This window comes from Engraulis encrasicolus, chromosome 11 (assembly GCF_034702125.1).
Source record: "Engraulis encrasicolus isolate BLACKSEA-1 chromosome 11, IST_EnEncr_1.0, whole genome shotgun sequence".
In the NCBI taxonomy this organism is placed as follows: domain Eukaryota; kingdom Metazoa; phylum Chordata; class Actinopteri; order Clupeiformes; family Engraulidae; genus Engraulis; species Engraulis encrasicolus.
Genome location: NC_085867.1, coordinates 43,111,859 through 43,132,114, shown reverse-complemented (window position 1 = coordinate 43,132,114; position 20,256 = coordinate 43,111,859). Strand labels below are relative to the sequence as shown.

At 42.6% G+C, this 20,256-nt stretch overlaps 2 protein-coding genes across 3 annotated transcripts in view; both read left to right on the top strand.

Annotated features, from left to right (window-relative positions):
- Positions 1–402: 402 nt before the first annotated feature.
- Positions 403–12,539, top strand: LOC134459015 (transmembrane protein 144-like). Its single transcript, XM_063211371.1, has 12 exons — positions 403–560; positions 4,059–4,241; positions 4,642–4,764; positions 5,182–5,281; positions 6,030–6,110; positions 6,846–6,981; positions 8,390–8,475; positions 9,721–9,839; positions 10,345–10,464; positions 11,134–11,231; positions 12,157–12,210; positions 12,322–12,539. The coding sequence occupies exons 1-12, from the start codon at positions 467–469 to the stop codon at positions 12,406–12,408; spliced, it is 1,281 nt and encodes a 426-aa protein (XP_063067441.1). The 5' UTR covers positions 403–466; the 3' UTR covers positions 12,409–12,539.
- A 613-nt stretch (positions 12,540–13,152) lies between these two features.
- Positions 13,153–20,256, top strand: part of klhl8 (kelch-like family member 8) — a 32,374-nt gene continuing 25,270 nt past the window's right edge. The window contains exons 1-3 of one of the 2 annotated variants that reach the window (XM_063210699.1): positions 13,153–13,248; positions 17,417–17,726; positions 19,925–20,152. In XM_063210699.1, coding sequence (XP_063066769.1) covers positions 17,466–17,726; positions 19,925–20,152 — 489 coding nt within the window. In that variant the 5' untranslated portion in view covers positions 13,153–13,248; positions 17,417–17,465. Of the gene's footprint in view, positions 13,249–17,416; positions 17,727–19,924; positions 20,192–20,256 lie in introns of both variants that reach the window. The other variant, XM_063210698.1, reaches the window with a different exon arrangement.

Here is a 20,256-nt window from a genome sequence, read left to right as displayed (position 1 = left end):
TAACCACTTAACCGCTGTTGTTAGATGTCATTGCTCATCGTTGGACGGGAAGCAGTTGTAGATTTTGAGAAATACACTATGTGTATGAAATGTTGTGATGTCAAAATCATTAATTTTTTAAATATTTTGTGGCTCTTTTCAAGAACATTTTCCATTTTAAAAGGTGCATCACAATATTATGCCAAGTCAGTATTATGAAGTTTTTAATGTGAATGTTATTGAGGGGAATTGTTGCTGTCAGTCTCAGAGGCGGCGTCACGTCACCCAATAAACGTCATTACATAACCACAAGCCTCGACTGTTGTCTTTTTTTTTCTTCGCTCCTCTCGGGGAGTGTGCTGAGGGTAAGGTGCAATGTTGTCTGTCCAGTCCAGTCATGTGATCAGGAAGTGTGTTGTGCATGTGCCGACACATTTTCTCCTGAGGTTTCCCTGGTGACTAAGCGAGTGGCTTGTGATCAGGGAAGATGGCAGTCCACTGCTCACTTGTCCAGGTCTGTGCTGTGGCCATCCTGATTCACACAGCTGCTTCCCACGTCTATGACACCAGCCTGAATCTCAGTGAGTACATATTCTCTCATAATTATTATTATTAATCCTTTTAGCATTGTTAAAGTGTTTATGAAACGAAAACAAACGGTCATTCCCATTAAAGCCTTGTTTTTTCTGATAGCATCAATGAGACTTTGAACCCAATCATCCTGGAGGAACTTGTGAAAATGGCAACTCAAAGTGTGAATTCTGTGAAATTTGGTGTGACTAATGAGCTGGGCTGTGACATCATAGAGGGGAGTCCCTGGTTTGCTAGTATGGCGATCTGAGAAAACAACACACATTTGATGGACCCACATCTTATAAAGGAACCAAAATTCTGATACAAACATCAGCGTGTCGAAAAACCACACATCCAACCTCATGAGAAAAAAAAACAGCAGCACAAATCTATTTCAGAGGCACTGATACATCTGCAGAAAGTGACATGTCTGACAGGCGAAGTGACGATTGTTGACATAGCCTGACAGTTTGTTTTGTTTATGGTTACGGTTGCTAAGGGCGCTTTGCCATGACCCACAGATGACATGGCGTGTGTATTTGTTGACAAATGGGGGGCATTTTGATTCAATTGCGCGATATAGTGTGATTGAAATGCATGTAGGCTACATGCAAAAATATCATCAACTAGAGAAAAAACAGAGGTATTAGGCTGTTGGAAAAACGCCCTATATAGCCTGAGTCCTCAGCATATTTTTAGCGTTTATCATTATTATTATTTTTTGTGCTCAAAGTCACAGGCGTCGCGTGTCCCTCAGCCGGACTCTGAGGACGAGGTGTGTCCAGACGTCAGCCACATGTGCACCACAATACTAAAAACAAACAATCAACGCTTCAAAGTAGGCCTACGCTATGTGCATCTCTGTTTATTCGCTAAGCAGCAGGACTTTTTCTAGGATTTTTTGGCATGAGGGAGCATCATGGCAGGTTACAGGGGGTGAAGGGGGGTGTTCCCCCCCATGAATGAGAAATTTATTAGGAGCGCTCAAATATATATATATATAAAAATAAAAGTATGAGGGTGCACCCACGGAGGTATGAGGGTGGAGCGCCCCTATTTCCCCGTTCAGAAAAAGCCCTGAGTAGCCCAATCTGTGAGTTGGCTGTCCTCGACTGAGAGCACCACGCTGATGTGCGGATATCCTCCCAAAACCAATTTATTGACCAGTTGAATGGCAATCAATAAAAAGTGCATATTCCGAGAGCATTCGCATCGGTTTGGCATGTAATGTGCATTACCCTTTCCTGAAAACAACATACAAAGCAGATGGACAAGGTAAAACAAGTAGCCTAAAGCAAAGCAGTGCACTCACCTGTCTTCGTGCCCGAGCAGTTACAGGGGCAGTTTCAGTCTGCACGCCGGCGATGTCAATTGTTGGAACTGCTTGAGGCAATAGCATTCTCTTCAGTCCAACCATGCCCGCGACCTCCACATTTGTGGTGAAGCACAAGGGGTGGAAATGTGCAGAGCACAACAGTGACCACGAGCTTGCTTCAAAACCATGCATTGGATCCACAGAGCCCTAGCTTGATTTAGCCTTCTCCTTGTCGGCCACAGTTCCATCATTCTTCACAGAAGGGAACTTGTGCAAAGATATTCCTTCTGTCAAGTAGCCATTTTTGCAGCTGGCACCGTTCGGCCCTCCAGCAACACACTGCTTGACACTGCGCTTTGTTTTGGTACTAGCCGCCATTGATCTGAACAAGGTGGAATGAGGTGAACTCACCCCTTCTATGTCACGCATATCATTTGCATAAAATTTGCATGTCACCAAAAAAACACTTTTTGGGAACGTTTTAACATGACTTTTAGGACAAAATATCACCCAGACAATATCACATTTTATTCACAAGGCTTAGAACTTTCAGAATCTGTCCTGGAAATGGTCAAATTCCTTTGCTTTGTTTTCGTTTCATAAACACTTTAACTCATTGTTTTGGTGTTGATTCAGTGTGGGGTCGTGTTTAGAATCACAGAAAATATTTTGTCTGACACATCTTGTGTTGTTTTTGACAGTCATACCTAATCTAATATTGCCACGCATATGTTTTCTTTTTCTGTGCAGTTAATTGAAGTAGGAAAGGGTTGGGGGGGGGTCTGTTGATTCATTTTCCATTCCTCCATTCTGAACTCGAATGTAAGATTAGATATGGAGGTGCTTGGGTGCGCGGTGGCTTAGTGGGCTAGGGCGCTGTGCCATTGCGCTGGCAACCTGGGTTCGATTCCGGTCTGGGGTCCTGAGCCAGTCCTTCCCCTCTCGCCTCTCCACACACACACACACACACACACACACACACACACAGAAACACAAAGTAGCTATCACTTTTGGATGTCTCTCATTCCAACTACAGAGAGATAGTAGTGTAGTATAATGTGTCATTGCTCCATTGAAATAACTCAAATAGCACCAAGAAAGGACTACCAATTTGTTTAACTCTTCATTGCCCACACTTAAAAGTTTTCCCAGCCATTGGGCTCATAATTTATTGGATTTAAAAAATATATTTTTGGGGGGGTTTATTTAGACAGGTCACTGAAGAGTGGGACAGGAAACGAGTGTGGGAGAGAGAGAGACTGGGAAGGATCAGGAAATGGCCCAGGTCAGGAATCTGGAATCTGGAACCTGGGTCGCCCGTGTAGCGGTCCAGTGCCCAGCCAACTAAGCCACGGCTGGGCCTGGGCTCATCATTTCAAAACTTAAACTTGACATTTATTTGGATCAGTTGTGTGAGCTTTTTTGTATAATGCCATGACAAGGTGTCCAATATTTAACCAATGAAACCACTCCACCTAACTTCCCCCTACATCCCCTCATGTGACATTTTAGTGCCAAAGCGAATGGCTTTACAAGGGGTGGCATGACAGTAATGCGAGATCACCTGTGCTTTTTTATTTGACCGGTGTTGATCTCGTGACACAACCCCCTGCTGATACAAGCATGAACCTATCTGCACAAAAATAGCTGTTGTGAGAGGATGTGGCATAGAGAATTCCATGTCACAGAAAGCTGAAGTTTTCAGGAAGTAGTAACTGAATTAGTCACGTCACGTCTATGCGGTCATGTGCTGTCAACATTCTATGGCTTGTCTGATATGTTTGATTTATATGTACACTTGTGCTTGCTGTCTGTTTCCTTTGATATGACTACTGTGAAATAAATAGTAGAGTTCTTTTATTAATCCCAAGGGAAATATGTAATTTCTCTCAAAACAAATGAAGAGCAGGAAGCTGTGGCACTCAGTTTTCTTATTTTTTAATAGTTTAAAGGCAAATAGACGGCCTATTTGCCTTTGAACTATTAAAACATAAGAAAACGGAGTACCACAGTTTCCTGCTCTTCAATTTTTTGATAACAACTTTATCCACTCACTGTTAGAGCACCCGTGTCAAAAGATCTGGATCCACACAGCGCTTCCGTTTTTTTTTCCTTTTTTCTGAGTATGTAATTTCTCTGTCTGTCTGTCTCTCTCTGTCTCTCTCTGTGTTTTCTCTGCTTGTGTGAGCAGATGATGAATGGCAGGGCAATCAAGTCCTCAGGGTCTCCCAGGGCGTTGAGTCAAATGGATCAGCGCCGCTGCCAAACGGCACAGACACTCAGCTGTACATCAAGGGCTTCCTGTCTCTCGGCCTGTCTGTCATTGGCTTCGGCAGCTCCCTCGTGCCAATCAAAAACACCGAGACGGGAGATGGTGAGAACTCCGTGTATCTACTACAACACATTGCTGTACTTGGCTTAAGCAAGTTGTCCATTTTTTGACATTAAAGGTGCTATAAGTGGGACAGTGGACGGCGGCCCCAGCTGCTATTGTGGTCAAACTGACAATACTGATAGATAAGCAAGAGGTAAAATGGGAAATATTTACAACATGATTTGGAGACTGTAAATCAAGTTTTTAGAATTGCACACTCTGTGTCCAACTTCTAACTTATATTCTTAACTTCCCATCCTCCATGAGATGGGCCATTTTTAATTCCAAGGAATAATCTGATTGTTCATACACCACCAGCATCACCAAATTCTTCTACGGGGACTAAACGTTCTTTATTGTTCCTCCATCCCTCCCCGTATTGCGTGCCTTGTGTTCCCAGGCCTGTTCTTCCAGTGGATATTCTGTTCCACCATGTGGCTGGAGGCCCTGCCAGTGCACTTCATCCAGGGCAGCACAGACACGTGGCTCCTCAGTCTGCTGGCAGGGTGCCTCTTTGGCATAGGTAAGATCAAGATGCAAGAGTCATTTTTTATAAATTTGTTTTGTCCTGAAGGAAATGTGTCCTGGATGTGTTGTATACAGCTGCCACATAACACATTACAGAATACAGAATCATGTCGGATCAGATGGGGGAACGACATGCAGACCCCTCCCTTCACCCCAGACGGCGTCTGTACAGTGCATGACTTTTATGAATTTACATTACCATTTTAACAATGCTCTAGTGAGTAGATGTGTGCACATCCCAACATTGGCCAGGTGCAGGCCTGTAAAGGTGAAAACAAAGTCCACATCGCGGCTTGGCATCCCTAAAAAAAAAAAGAAAAAAAAAAAAACAAAAACGATCGAGTGCTGTATTTCGAGGTCCTCATCAAACAAAGCCATTTGAACAGCCATCTTTTTTTGTGTTGTACAATAGGCAACCTCACCACCATACCCATCATAAGGACCATCGGACTGGGTCTCGGCTTTCTGATTTGGTGTACATTTTGTCTCCTCATGGGCTGGGCCAGTGCCAGGTATATATGGCTTTCCACTTTTTTTTTAAATGGCTTTAATCATGGGCTTTTTTTTGTCACTGTTGTGGATAGGACAGTGAGGACATTGACTAGCCTAGAAATCTAGACGCCCCTAGCGACCGCAAATTGAATTTGCTCCCGGGGGCACAGCTTTTTGCTGTACGGGTCTGGCTCGCTAGGCTAGACATTGACAGGAAGAGAGTGGGAGAGAGACGGGGTAGGGTTGGGAAATGACTCTGACTGGATTTGAACATGGCTCCCCATAAGCATGCAAGCCCAATCATGGTATAATGCATTAGTGCTATGTGCCACTGCGCCTCCATTGCTATACTCTTAAGACCATCATTCAAGTTTTGTTTTTGGGCTTTTATGTCTTTATTGATGAGACTGTAAGAGGAAATGAGAGGAAATTGAGGAAATGAGAGGGAGACAGAGATGAGGAAGGATCGGGCAATGACCACGGGTCTGGCTCGAACCCAGGTCTCTAGATTTATGGCATGGTGGTGCCCTAGCCAGCTGAATCACAGGCACGCCATCCTTTTACATAGAGCCAGGACAAGCTGTGGTTCGTGCCATGAGAGCGCGCCTAATGGCTTTTTAATGAAGCTAGTGGATTTACCCGAGGAGACGTCTTGGCACTTTTATTAGCACTTACTTCATTGTTATAAGCCGAGTGGTTGTTGCCAGGTTTTGATATACTTCTTCTCGCTTTGTTCTGCTCCACTCTCTCTCTCTCACTCTGTCTTAGATTTGGCTGGTTTGGACTCGTTCCACAGGATGTCGCAAGCCCTGTTTTGAATTACATTGGCACGGGTCTGGCAACCATCAGGTGTGTATTTGCTGTATTAGATTATATATGGTGTACTCTTCTTACTTCTCTTTGTACTTTTTTAGTTCTTCCATGCACATTTTTTTACTTTACTCTATTTTTTTTAAAGCAGATTGAGCTGCCTGATGTATATACTATAAAAACTGTAAATAATTTTGCCTTTGCCTTGCCTTGAGAAATCATCTGTTGAAAAGTAAAGCATCCCCCTCAGCATAGTAAAATTGTTTACATACTGTAAATTGACATTTGTGTGAAAAAACAAGTACACGTAATTACACATACACGTAATCTCTCAGCATGGTAAAGTTGTGTCCAAAAATTGACATTTGTGTGAAGAAACAAGTGTACGTCAGTGATGGTGCTTTAACTTTCTGCCCTGTTGGAGAAGATCTGCCCTGTTGGAGAAGATAACTCATCTGGTTCGGCCCAAGAGATGAGAAGAGCCTTGAGAGATGAGAAATGGGGTCAGGCTGCCAATGAAATGTCCAAGTGCATAGTGTAGCTATGTGATCATCAGAAAATCCTCTCCTACATTGTGCACATTTCAGGGTGGTCGTTTGGGCAGAACACCCTGACCATCAAATCGTTCAGCATGAACTGCACTCCTCTTAAACGCTAAAAGGATAGTTGGCAGCGCATTTGCTGTACAGTTTGTGCGTTTACTCCTTCTCTCTCTCTCTCTCTCTCTCTTTGATAACGTGTATTCTCCTTTTCTCTTCCTCTTTGATCCTTCAGTGTGTTCATCGTTTTCTTCATCAAAACGGAGAGCCAGTCCCAGGCAGAGTATGAGCGAGTGGAGGAGGAGGAGGATGATGATGACGTGGAGCCCCTCTGTCTGGATGAGGAGTCTGACAACAGCCATGACGGCAAAGTAAGTAAAGGGGCTTACCAGAGATGTGAACTTAGGACTTGTGACTTGGACTTGAGTCAGACTTGAGCACACAAATGACTTGACTTGATACTTGACTTGGCAATATTAGGAATGACTTGTGACTTGACTCGACTTGCACGCTGTTGACTCGAGAATTGACTTGACTTGACAGTTTTAGCATGCAATGACTTGCAATAGTATGGCAAGTCTAAATGTATTTTTTTTGCATTTGTATGTCAAAAAATTAGATGGAAAAAAATTAAATATTAAATGAATTGCCTTTAAACAATACCAGTAGGCCTACTATTTTTGTTTAGAACGTGACTGACAAAAGGGGACATGCAGAGCAGTGTAGAGGGGTAATGAATTTATGAGCAAAAGCAATGGTCAATGTTGCCCATAGAATACAAGGTGACTTGTTAGTGACTTGGGAAAAATGAGACTTGGACTTGGACTTGGACTTGACTTGGTCAAATGTGTCTTAACTTGTGACTTGACTCGGACTTGACTGGAACGACTTGAGACCTACTTTTGACTTGCAAATTAGTGACTTGGTCCCATCACTGGGGCTAAGTGATCAAGTCAAGTCAAGTCAGCTTCATTGTCAGTTTCTTCATATGCTGAGGTCATACGGTATTGAAATTGAAATTGTGTTTCTCTCTATCCCATGCCAAGACATAGACATACCTGTACTACACAAGAATGACATTAACAAGACCTACATTAAGTGCAAGACAGAACCTATAGCAGTGACGTTATAAATCAGTGGTTCTTAACCTTTTTTCTTGAAGCACCCCCTGTCCTGTGCCCAAGACAAGCCGCGCACCCTCAACCCAAGCGTCTACGGGTGTATACGCACTAAAAAATATTGGAGTGATTAATTTTCAGACTTTAATCAATACTTTAATGACTTTATATGGGGACCAAAACATGTTTTAATTTGGTCTTGATTTGGCCTAATTATAATGTTTGGAAGCAGAATTTTGATCACAACCTCAACGCAAACAAAATTCTGCGTACCCCCTAGAATCTGTGGCGCACCCCCAGGGGGTGCCCGCACCCCAGGTTAAGAACCACTGTTTTAAATAACAATTGAAACATTTAACATTTGAAACATGTAACATTTAGAAAAATAATCTAGGCTAAAGATAGGAAGATAAGAACAAGACTAGTGTCCAAGAAACAGTACAGCACAGCACATTCGGCAGTCCAGTTCGTCAGATTCTCATAGTAGCAGCATTCAGAAGCAGCACATGGTGTGTGTTTTTATTACAAATTATTGCAGATGAAGCAAAAGCATAGATCATAAATAAAGTAGAGAAGAACAAATTAACCTTTTCTTCTTCCTCCTCCTCTTCTTCTTCTTCCTCTTCTTCTTCTTCTTCTTCCTCTTCTTCTTCATTATCAGTCTAGTGTCTGTGACGAGCGCCCTATTCTGGACTCTAAACAGGAGCCGTGGGAGGAAAAACTCAAACCCCTGCAGAGGAAGATCCTGTGAGCACACACACACACACACACACACACACACACACATACATACACACACATACATACACACACACACACACACACACACACACACACACACACACACACACACACACACACACACACACACACACACACACACACACAAATTTTGTTCAAGTAGCAATTTAGTTAATTCTGGTGTGCGAACTATTTACATGATGTATTTTCATATACAACTGTTTATCAATACATGGTCCCTCTCTGTCAAATACGTCAATCATTTCCATTCCATTCCATTCAAGTCAAGTCAGCTTTTATTGTCACTTTCTTCGTATACGCAAAGTCATACAAGGAAAATGAAATTACATATTCTCTCTATACCATGCCAAGACAGACATACACAAGACTGACATTTTACAGACTGACATAAAGTGCACATAAAACACAAAACACATACAAACACACACACACACACACACATACTGCTGCTGGTGTATTTAATAAACCTTTTTAATTATTGTTTTCTTCAAATGCTACTATTACTATGTCAGAACGCTATAAAGGACTTTTAGAAAAAGCACAACAAAATACCTCCTCTTAATGTATGTTCTCTACAAGTCTTCTGTTGTCCAGTCTTGCACTTTAAATGTCTGTATGAGCAATGTCTACGTCCATACTGTCTATGTCCATGAATGAGTACTGTCTATGTCTATACTGTCTATGTCCTTACCTAGATTAGTCTATGTCTGAATGGGAGAGCAAGAAACGCAATTTCAAATTCTTTGTATGACCAGTGCATGTAAAGAAATTGACAATAAACTTGACTTGACTTGAAGTGCAAGACAGGACAGGTAACAGTGATGGACTGGTAACGATAAGTAATTAACACTAAGTACAGTTCAAATGAACATTGAACATTGAACATTGAACATGTAACATGTAGACAGAAGATAAGATAAATATAGAATGTAGACATTACAATAACAAGACAACATTCCATACATATAGTACATGCTTGAGATGACAATGAAACTTTTCTTATCACACACGAGGCACACCTGGTTTAAAACACTCTTGTGAAGCTGCATAACATATTAAACTCTTTCAAAGTGCAAGAAAGTCCTTGTGCACAACAACCCTTCAGCTGTCCAGGTGCATGTGTAAGGCAGGAAAAGGTGATCAATATGAACGCTACAAAAAAAAGAACAGTATCCAGTGTGCAGTGTTTATGAAATGTTCATATATTAAACTCTTTGTTTCCTCCTGTAGGGGCTGCTCTCTGGCTGTATTTGCTGGCATGCTCTATGGCTGCTGCTACAATCCCATCATATTTATCAAAAACAGTGCACTGAGAAACGACACACATTACCAGGGGGCCAGTCAGTATGGTGTGTAAATAAAATACTGATTTGAGTTTTATTTTTTTAAAGAGGGCTTATTTGCTTTATATCTCTTACTGTTGTACATTACTACCATAAATGCTGTCACAGAGCTAGATCAGCTCCTTCTGGCTTCATGGGTAAGCGGTTACGGCGTCAGACTTGTAGCCCAAAGGTTCGACTCCTGACCCGCCAGGTTGGTGGGGGGAGTAATCAACCAGTGCTCTCCCCATACCCTGAGCATGGTACCGTCCCACCGCACTGCTCCCTAGGGGCGCCATTGAGGGCTGCCCCCTTGCACGGGCGAGGCATAAATGCAATTTTGTTGTGCGCAGTGTGCAGTGTTCACTTGTGTGCTGTAGAATGCTGTGTCACAATGACAATGGGAGTTGGAGTTTCCCAATGAGCTTTCACTTTTCACTTCATCGTAGGCGTAAGACATGAATATTTTTAAGATCCACCTCTTTGTCTACAACGTTGGTGTCTGCCTAACTGTTGAATTTCCTCTCCACAGATCTGGATTACATTTTCCCATTCATGACTGGCGCTTGCGCGATAACTACTCTCACCTTCTATGTGTACTGTGCAGTCATGAAGAACAGGCCTTATCTGCCTGCCAAATGCGTCCTACCTGGTAAGGCTAGTAGTTACTAGTTGCTGTCCACCCAACCAAGGGATGGGGTCAATGACGCTGTTTTGGGCTCAGCCACAGCTAATGCCCATAAATTAATTAGTAATTGGTAATGATAATGGTAATGGGTTTTTTTTTGGTCCTATTTCAGAGCTGCAACTGAGGTCATCCTACCTAGTGGTTCGCCTCCGGGGGCTCAAGCCCACGACTTCACATAGATATAAAATATAAAAATGCTGTTCAGAGTTTTGGCGTGGCCTAACCCTGCACTCCAGACTCTTTGGCCAGTGTCATGATATTTTTCATAGATGTTACCACCACCTACAGGATAATGTGTGTAACGTCTTTCCACCAATTGCCAATTGATGGTAGCATTATGTGCAATATGCTGGCTAAACATCAGGGCTATCTGACTTCAGCCATTCGTTCCAATGCAAAGAAGTGGTCAATGTGGCATCTTCTTTTTGGAGGTCAATGAAATTCAACTGGCCATTTGAAATGTTAACATTTTACAATATGTGTGCCATTGTGTGAAATATGCATCAAATGGGCCAATTCAATCCACAGATAATAATGAGCCTCTCATCAGGTTTTCACACACAAGTGAGAAATATTGCATGTATCGTGTGACATATACATTTCATCCTGATGTGTTCCTTTTCTGCTATTCAGCCTTTGTCGCAGGAACTTTGCAGTTCGCAGCCCAGATCACCTGGTTTCTGTCAAGTTACTACCTCGGAACCGTGATAACGTATCCTATTGGCACTGCTGTGAGTATACTATCAATCAATCAATCAATCAATCAATCAATCAATCAATCAATCAATCAATCAATCAATCAATCAATCAATCAAAATGTATTTATATAGCACAATATTACAACTATACAGCTGACTTCAAGTGCCTTCAAATACATACATACACATTTAAAGATGACACTATACTAAGTCAATTTTCTGTGAAATTATTTTAATAAGAAAAGATCATTAATAAATGTAAAATTATTTTGGTGTGTGTGTGTGTGGTGAAAGGGTTCACATCTTGTTCAGCTATTATCTTGTTCAAGGCCTATGTAAGTGGGATTACTAAAGACTTATTATCCTTGTTTATTCCTTATCATGTGTGTTGTCTTGTAAATGTCTATCAAGCAAAGCATTTTAATGTTTGAATGGCATAATTGATGTCAATAAAAATGATTTGATGACCTATACTTACAGAATTACCTTGCCTGACATTCAGCTAATGCGTATGAACGGCCATCCGGGTACTTTGCTTGTGAGTGTGTGTTACGCCCCTTTTTGGGGGAAAACAAACTGAATGTCTCATTAACTGACATGCTACATTGGCTAGCCTAAATGAACAGTCCATGCTTTAGCCATGGCTGTTTGGCTATATTATTTGAATAGCTGGCAACACAACATGTTTTCGGCAAGTTGAGCATGAACAACGCTAGTCTATTGGTCCCTGTCTTTCGTTTATTCTTTCCCAAGACCACCAATTGACTTGCATTGGCTTTGCGCCCAATGGTTTCATCCCAAAAAAGGGCGTAACACACATGGCACACATCACGCCGTTCATGCGTATAGGCTGATCAAATGCACAAGGATGATCAGTATGACATGTTTAACTGTTGTGATAACGAAGCTGAGGCCTATCCCTTGTTTCATGAAAACTTTCATTCTTTTTTTCCAATAGGGACCTGCTATCATATCACTGGCATGGAGTGTATTCTGTTTCAGAGAGATAAGGGTAATTTTGAAATGTGACTGCATCTCTCAGAGATTATGTTGAAATAATTTCTATGTTCATTCATTCATCCATTGTGATTTCATTGTTATCTCCTTTCATTTCTTCCCTTAGGGTGTCAAGAACTTCATACTACTTGGACTCGTTTTGGTCACTGTTCTGACTGGCATAACACTAATTACAGTGTCAAAAACAAGTTGAGCTTTCTTTTCTCATTAAACTTTTATGTTGTTGTTTTTTATGTTGTCGCCTGCTGTTGTAAATAAGTAAATAAATAAATCCTGTGTTGTTTTTATGTTGTACTGTAATAAATTAACAAACACTCCGATTGATATCTGATATCTGTGTGAGTTATTTAAACAGGGCCTATATTTAAAAGCCTGTACGTACCATAGGCTACCCTCATAGGGCTTGAAGAGGAGGAAATGTGAATAGAGCGGAAGCTGTGGATGGCAATACCACACTAATGACTTAAAGTCATTCTTATCCATATCTCTCCGAAAAAAAGCCAGTCTCACCTCAACCCATATTTTTTCCCCTCAAAGCGATGATAGTTATGTTGGTTATTATGAGGGAGTTGATCAGCATGCCAACCGATGCTTGAGTGCACTGTGTGGGATGGTGGCCACAGTAGCCTAGGTATTCCAAGGAACTATAATGCTCAGCTCATGGAAATTACATGTGCTGCCTATTGCCAAATTTGAACTCTTGAATATTTAGGCTAGTAAATACTGAGGCTATTTACTAGACCCATGACCAAAGTAGTAATTAGTATTAGTTGTAGACATGGAGAAGAGCCCACTTTTCATCGTGAAAAAAGGTACTCTTTGAATGGGCAGCATGAATTATGGAAATAAACTACTAAAATAGGCTATAACACAACACAGTGCACCTTTAAGCATGTGGCACTCCATTACCCATAGTGCATTTCGGATCATAACACAACAGCGAGACTGCTGATTTTTATGCATAGCGAGCTACTGATGTGTGCGTGTGTGTTAAAAGAGATAGGGGGAGAGTGAAGACGATTCTCAAGATGAGGTAGGCTCTCAGACAAATACAATACATTGGAATTGCATTGTTCTTCACTGCCTTGTTTATCTCTACGTGTAATGAGACCACATTCGTCTCTTTTGCCCTCACAGTTTTTGGTATTTAAGTGCAGGAAGTTTGAACAGGAAAGCGGCTGGATGGTTACCTCTGACATGGCTTGCTAGCTTGCTAGATTGTGTTGATAGTTGAAAGTGACACAGCCCAGTGTTGCTTGAGTGAGGGAATGCAAACTATCGGCATGAACCAAATCATTGTCACCTTTGTCATACAAAAATATGTCATAAAACACTCGCCAATGGCTGCATTGGTTGTTGTCGAGAGATTGATTTACTATGCGAGTAAACTAGCTTTCGAGAAGGAAATGGTGGCCAGCTAATAATGATTGCTAGCCAACTTTCTTGTAATGCAAGGCTTCCTGCAAACAGAAAACGATATGATTCATTGAAAACTTCGCAGCTGTAGGCAATTATGTAGCGCGTGAGTGTTCCGTGTACCAATTCGCTAGCTTGCTTGCAGCGCGCAGGTAGCCTCGGAAAATGTAACACTCCATGCATTCACAGATGAACCGTGCTTATGTCAACTGTCGTTTGTTTACGAGATCTCGTAAATGTATTGACTTACATTTGCGTTGGTATAAAACAGCAAATATTTCACTGAAAAGTGTGTGAAGTAGAAACCAAATATATTTCCCACATTCAGGATTCCTACGACATGTACATCTAGACATTATTTGGATTCATTGTTGATTCTGACCTTTCAGTTTACTTCCAAGACCCTGCAGTAAGCGCAAGGTTGAACAGGTCAACACACTGCCAGTTCTTGTCTTGTTCAGTCTTATTTGCCTAGTAGTGTGCACATTTCCAGTTCAAACTTTTTTTTCCTCTGTCAAAAAATGGAAGAATGTCTGCACTACTTGCGGAATAAGGCATGTAGGGCTAAATGTGTGTGGGCTTACCTAAAGTTTTTGATGCCCTCCAACAATCAAGACAGCGTTTGTATCAACATAATAATAACAATATAAATATTTTACTGTTCTTTGGTAAGTGTTCTGCTTAGCAGGGAAAGGTAGGCTGAGATATTGCAGGCCTGTTCAGCACCACTGCTGTGAACGAGCCACACACACACACACACACACACACACACACACACACACACACACACACACACACACCTTATTTATTCACACCCGCAAGTCCTAATAATGTCTTTAAGGGCAGATTACTGATGCAGCATTGCTCAGGCATCATCCTCTGATGTGAGTCTGGTGATTCAAACAGGAGATTTAAGGACACACACACACAGAGACACACTGACACACACGTCCTGGTGAAATATTGTGTAGGTATGTTTTTCTTTTGCCTCGGTGCTGGGAGGAAAACTAATCAGCCAGCCAGGCTGTGGTCTCACAGCGAGGGCATTCAGAGGGGACACCAGGCCGCCCCTCCTCTCTCTCTGGAGAGTCCCATAACTCTGCTGCTCCGTGTGGATGGAGCGTACTGTGGAGCTTTTCCCCAATGCTGTAGTGTACAGGCATAGAAAGAGAGTAGTGTAAAATACACAGCACTTAAACATAGGATGTCAGCCAACACGCAGTAAGTTTGCAGGTGAAGCCGAATGACTTAACAAGCTAAGAGTTGGCTATGGATATTAGAAAGCTGTTTTATAATCCGATGTCTATTTTAATGCTGATGCTCCAACCACTGTGCAAGCTCTGTTGTCAGATGATTTTGCTTAATCTGGTATTAAGAGATTTTCAGCGTCCTGTTGCAAAGACAGTGGTGCTATCTGTTATGCCAGTTATGCCAGGGGTTCCCAAACGTTTCCCCTGCGCACCCCCTTGTACATTTGAATGTGGTTCGCGCACCCACTACTAAGCGAATGTTTTGGTGTGCTGATGGCCACGCAAGTATGATTCACTGCTCATTCACTGCATATTATGCACAGTCGTTTTTGGGGAATCTTCTTTTCCAATAGTCTTGGAATTAAACTACACTTCAGATTGAGCCTTCCATCATATAATGCACCACACTATTAAAAACTACTTAATGTTCATTAATGCTAGATAAAAACTCACATATCCGCCATTGCTCTTTTCAGCTTGTGCACCTCTTTATGGCAGGCCGCACACCCCCAGGGGTGCACGCACCCCAGTTTGGGAAACCCTGTGTTATGCCATAGTTTGACACTTGTCCACCACCTGTGGGTCATTTTTTAATTCTTTACATTTGTCCTTCACCTCTGAGACTCTGTTTAGTGATATTTTTCTAAAAGCATTCATGTGGACCTCTTATTTACATGTAAACAGAGTTCCATCTCCCCCAAACGGATGTTTTAAAAACTATCTTCTAAAATGCACCTGCCACAATGGTGATCCACATGCCATGCAAACAGGATCAAATAATTGATTTTTAAAAAAGCACTTTTTAAAAATCTTCACATACAGTACATGTAATCAAGGCATAAGAATAGCAGTCCCTCGATCTGTTTTTCCTCATGCTCCTTGTTTCCCTTCTTCTCAGCCTCCTGTCCTTATTTGTCTTCTCTCTCTGTGTAGCCATGGTATGGTTAGGCTCGCGTAGGGAAATCCCTTTCGCTTCTAAAAGAGCTATCTCTCCGTTTTTCTGACTCTGTGGCCTTTCTTCCTTAACCTCCCCTCTCCATCTGTCTTGTCCTGAACAGACATTGGTGCTGTCAGTAAGGGCGTTTGCCATAGTAACCGGAGAGTGTCTGGATTGACTGTGGAGTTCATCACTGCCTGATTAGGTTTAAAGATCAACTGTCTAAGAGTTGTCCCCCCCAATCTTCCTCAAGCTTGCCAAGGGCAAGACGTGACCATAATGATTCATGTTGTGTATTCTGTGTTGCCTGCTCATCCTGGTGACTGAAATGCACACTCATTTGGACTTGTGAATGCATTTTAGGATTTTAAGTTACAGATACACATTCACATTTTGTGAAAGAGAACATTTTGGCTTAGAAAATGGTTCTTTTTACAGGCAAACATATTTTGGATGTTTTCATTTCAAAGCAAAATCTGGCATCAAACTACAAACATTGTACATGTTGTAATGTGATTGTAACCAATCGTAATGGGCTTGCGGTCTAAAAGAACCTTCCATTGTGGACTTGAGTTCAAAGTCATCAGTTAGATTCCCCATATCACAGCACCAACCCAGAGAGAGTAGAGAGAGAGAGGTTCCATTGGCCCATTGTTTACGGGTTCTATTATTGCAAGGGGGAGGGGGGGGATCCCCCTTTAGGCAGACCTAGGCAGACCTAAGGACTGTTCTACTCAATGCTAGGAGTATTATGACACGCCCCTTTAGGCAGACCGGAACCTGATCTTGTTGGTGATCATAGCAACCTATTACATTGGCATATCTCTATATACTTAAAGAATCTCAGCACCAACCGTTGGGAGGAAGGGTGAATGACTGACCAGTGCTTTCCACCATCCATGTGACTGGGGTTTTTGTGTGCTGTATGCAGTGTCCCCTTGTGAATCCCTTAACTCGCATTTCTCTCCCTCACCATGGTAGCGTAAGCCGTAAGGCATGCTCGCACCATGGCCTCAGGCAACATAGTAGTGACTGTCACTTTAGGGAACATCCTTTGTACAGTTCCCAAAGTAACGTCCCTGTGCACAACCGCTGTCAAGGTGCTGGTGATGTGCAGTAAGAGTAATCCAAGTAAATAAAGGATAAATCACCGCACACTGGTATTTTTGCTGGTAGTTTATTTAACCAAATAAACTACCAGCAAAATACCAGTGTGCGGTGATTCATCCTTCATTTTCTTGGATCCTTTGTACAGTTCTCTGTCTCTGTCTCTGTCTCTGTCTCTGTCTCTCTCTCTGTCTCTCTCTCTCTCTCTCTCTCTCTCTCTCTCTCTCTCTCTCTCTCTCTCTCTCTCTCTCTCTCTCTCTCTCTCTCTCTCTCTCTAGCGTGCATGAGTGGTGTAAGCAACAATAGTGAGGGCTCCAGGGGCTATAGTACATCCATCGTGCCTTTCACTTAAGTCACTTTTTGTGAATCCTGTTCACAGTTGTCATCTCTCTCTCTCTCTCTCTCTCTCTCTCTCTCTCTCTCTCTCTCTCTCTCTCTCTCTCTCTCTCTCTCTCTCTCTCTCTCTCTCTCTCTCCACCTCTCCACCTCAGGGTCCGGCATGCATGAGTGGCACGGGTGGTGTGAGTGGCGGTTGTGGTGATGGCTCCGGGTGACGTGGCAGCAACGTCGTCGGAGCAGCAGGCCAAACAACAGCAGCAGCAGCAGCAGCAGCAGCAACAGCAGCAACGTCTGAAGGAGAAGAGGCAGGTGAAGCGCTCGGAGACAGACTCCTCCTCCTCCGCCTCCTCCTCTGAGGTGGATGGCATCTACGTCTTTCAGGCGCAGGAGGCCTGGAAGGAGTTCCACAACTCGCTGCGCCACTTCTACGAGACCGGGGAGCTCTGTGACGTCACACTGAAGGTGAGCCTCAAGGGTGCAGGCAGCGACTGAAGCCGTGTCCCCTTTCTCCCCCCCACCCACTCACACTCAGGGTTGCCAGACGTGAGGATTTCCAACCTAATAAAAGCTTGAAAAACTGTCGGGAGGCACTGAGTCCTGTCCATATTCAGCAATATTCTATTGATTTCTATGGAAAATAATCTACAAAAAACTTGCCTAATAGATCTTTTTACCGACAGCTGGTCATCCCAAACCGCCCAACAGCGCGGGAAACCACTCAGTCTAGCAACCACACTTAACTTATTTCACTTTGTTCATCTTCCACTCTGTTCCACACTCACTCCCATTCAAGAGGAAAATTAAAGGGATTTGAAGCAGTCACTTTTTATAGTATTGGGACAAACTATGCTTGCACCTGCAAAAGTGATTGTTGGTGACCAAAACGAGTGGAAATTGTAGTTGTGGGACAGGACCCATACGGTAGCTGCTGTAAGCTCTGTGAAAAGCACTACTGATATTTTTTTCCGGCCATGCATGCCCCATACAGTAACACTGTAAGTTTGTAACAGCTGTATACGTTTGCAACAGCAGTTTCTGCCAAATTTTTTGAATGAGACTTTTTACCCGCGCTATGATCAAAAACATAAAGTGCTTTAGTGTTGTGTATTGTTTAGTGTGAGATCTACAGTGGCATTTCAGATGCTGCTCTACTCTGCAGTCAGCATTAGCATTAATATAAGTGTTTAATTCCCCCTCACTACACATCCAATGCTGAGCATTACTGAGAACTGTTTGTTACTGAGCATCATTATCCTTCCGATGTATTTAGTGGGGGCTTTTGACTGAATGCCAGTCGCCATGAATGGTTGAATGTCTTGTCCTCAATGGGAGCCTTATATTCTGTGGTCTGTGGTCTCTCAACTCAATAGAGTTCTCTGTCATGTCTTGAGAACCCAGTGATTTTTTTTCTCCCCCTCTTTTGGTCTTACTGGACTGGACCCCTTGGCAAAGACACAAAAAAATCTTCACTTACAAACAAACCATCCCCCACTTTGCCATTTAAAAGGGGTACAAAAAGGCTCGTCAGGATGTTTTAATCAAATGGCGTTCAGTAAAATTATTTTGGCATACTCATTCTGTCTCGGCGAAAGAAAAGACTGCATGTTGTTAGTGGCACAACACTTTGTGCACTCATCACCATTTAGATGTTTTCTGTCAAGTAACTACGATACTGATTTAGATTTTTCTCTTGATGTTGCCATAAGTCTGTGTGTTGATGCAGTAGGTCTTTTTTTTACAGTGGAACTAAAGAGTAGCTTGCAAAGTAGCAGGTTGCTTCTAAACTCATAACTAATGCACCAACATGTTTCACAAGTTTATAGATCATTTTACACAGCACATCAAAGTTTTCCTCTTTCAGGTGGGTAGTCGTCTGATACAATGCTTCAAGCTCTTCTATGTGGCAAAAGTATTTCGGAAACACTTTAAAAATAACAATCCCTTAAAAACCTTTATTAGCACTTTATTAACACATTTCAATGAACTAATTATTGACAAAACATTAAAAGTGTAAATGAATAAGAACCAACCTACGTTTTCACAGTGGAGTTGGAATCTGCTCCTGCTGGATGAGTTTGCTGCTTGCTTGCCTGTCTGCCACTTCTATATCCAGTGGCTTCATCTTTTTGCCCTTTGGAGAAAAAACGTCCAGGATTTACTCATTTAGAAACAGTTGATTATTAGTTCATTATTTACAAAGTTTTTGGCGATTGTTATCCTAAGGTGTTTCCAGTATTTCAGTGGTCAATGTTATTTCCTTATTCCCTGCAGTTGGGCAGCCACCTGATACCTTGCCATGAGCTGCTGTATTTCTATCCACCTTATTACCCTGCCCATTTCAACATGTTTTGTGCTCTCACAAAATGTCTGGTCTGCTAAAGCTGGTTAGGCTCCCCATAGCCCTTCTGTATGATTTGGCATTCGTAAAACACTAGCAAAATGGTAACGGCGCCGCCCTTGTAATTGTGGATTCGAAGATGGATAATTGATTGTCCCTCTCCATAGGTGGGCAGCCGTCTGATGCTATGCCACAAGCTATTATACTTTTATCATTCTTTGTCTCTGTCCTCCAGGTGGCCTGATAACATGCCACAAGCTGATCCCAAGCCGTTGTAATTCTATGTGGTGATCTAGTATTTTGTGGTAAATGTGGTTTGCAGGTTGGCAGCCGTCTGATACCATGCCACAAGCTGGTGCTGGCCTGCGTGATCCCCTACTTCCGCGCCATGTTCCTGTCGGAGATGGCCGAGGCCAAGCAGGATCTGATCGAGATCCGTGACTTTGACGGCGAGGCCATCCAGGACCTGGTGGGCTTCGCCTACTCCTCGCGCCTCACGCTCACCGTGGACAACGTCCAGCCGCTGCTCTACGCAGCCTGCATCCTGCAGGTGGAGCTGGTGGCCCGGGCCTGCTGTGAATACATGAAGGTAATGATGATGATGACGCATAATAATATAATAATAATAATAATAGCACAGGGCAACTTCATTCA

Bases quoted from the DNA above. Each gene is read 5' to 3' on its own strand.
- LOC134459015 (XM_063211371.1), top strand. From the start codon at position 467: ATGGCAGTCCACTGCTCACTTGTCCAGGTCTGTGCTGTGGCCATCCTG. The intron at 6,111-6,845 runs GTGTGTATTTGC...TTGATCCTTCAG, and splicing joins ACGGGTCTGGCAACCATCAG to TGTGTTCATCGTTTTCTTCA. The intron at 11,232-12,156 runs GTGAGTATACTA...TTTTTCCAATAG, and splicing joins CGTATCCTATTGGCACTGCT to GGACCTGCTATCATATCACT.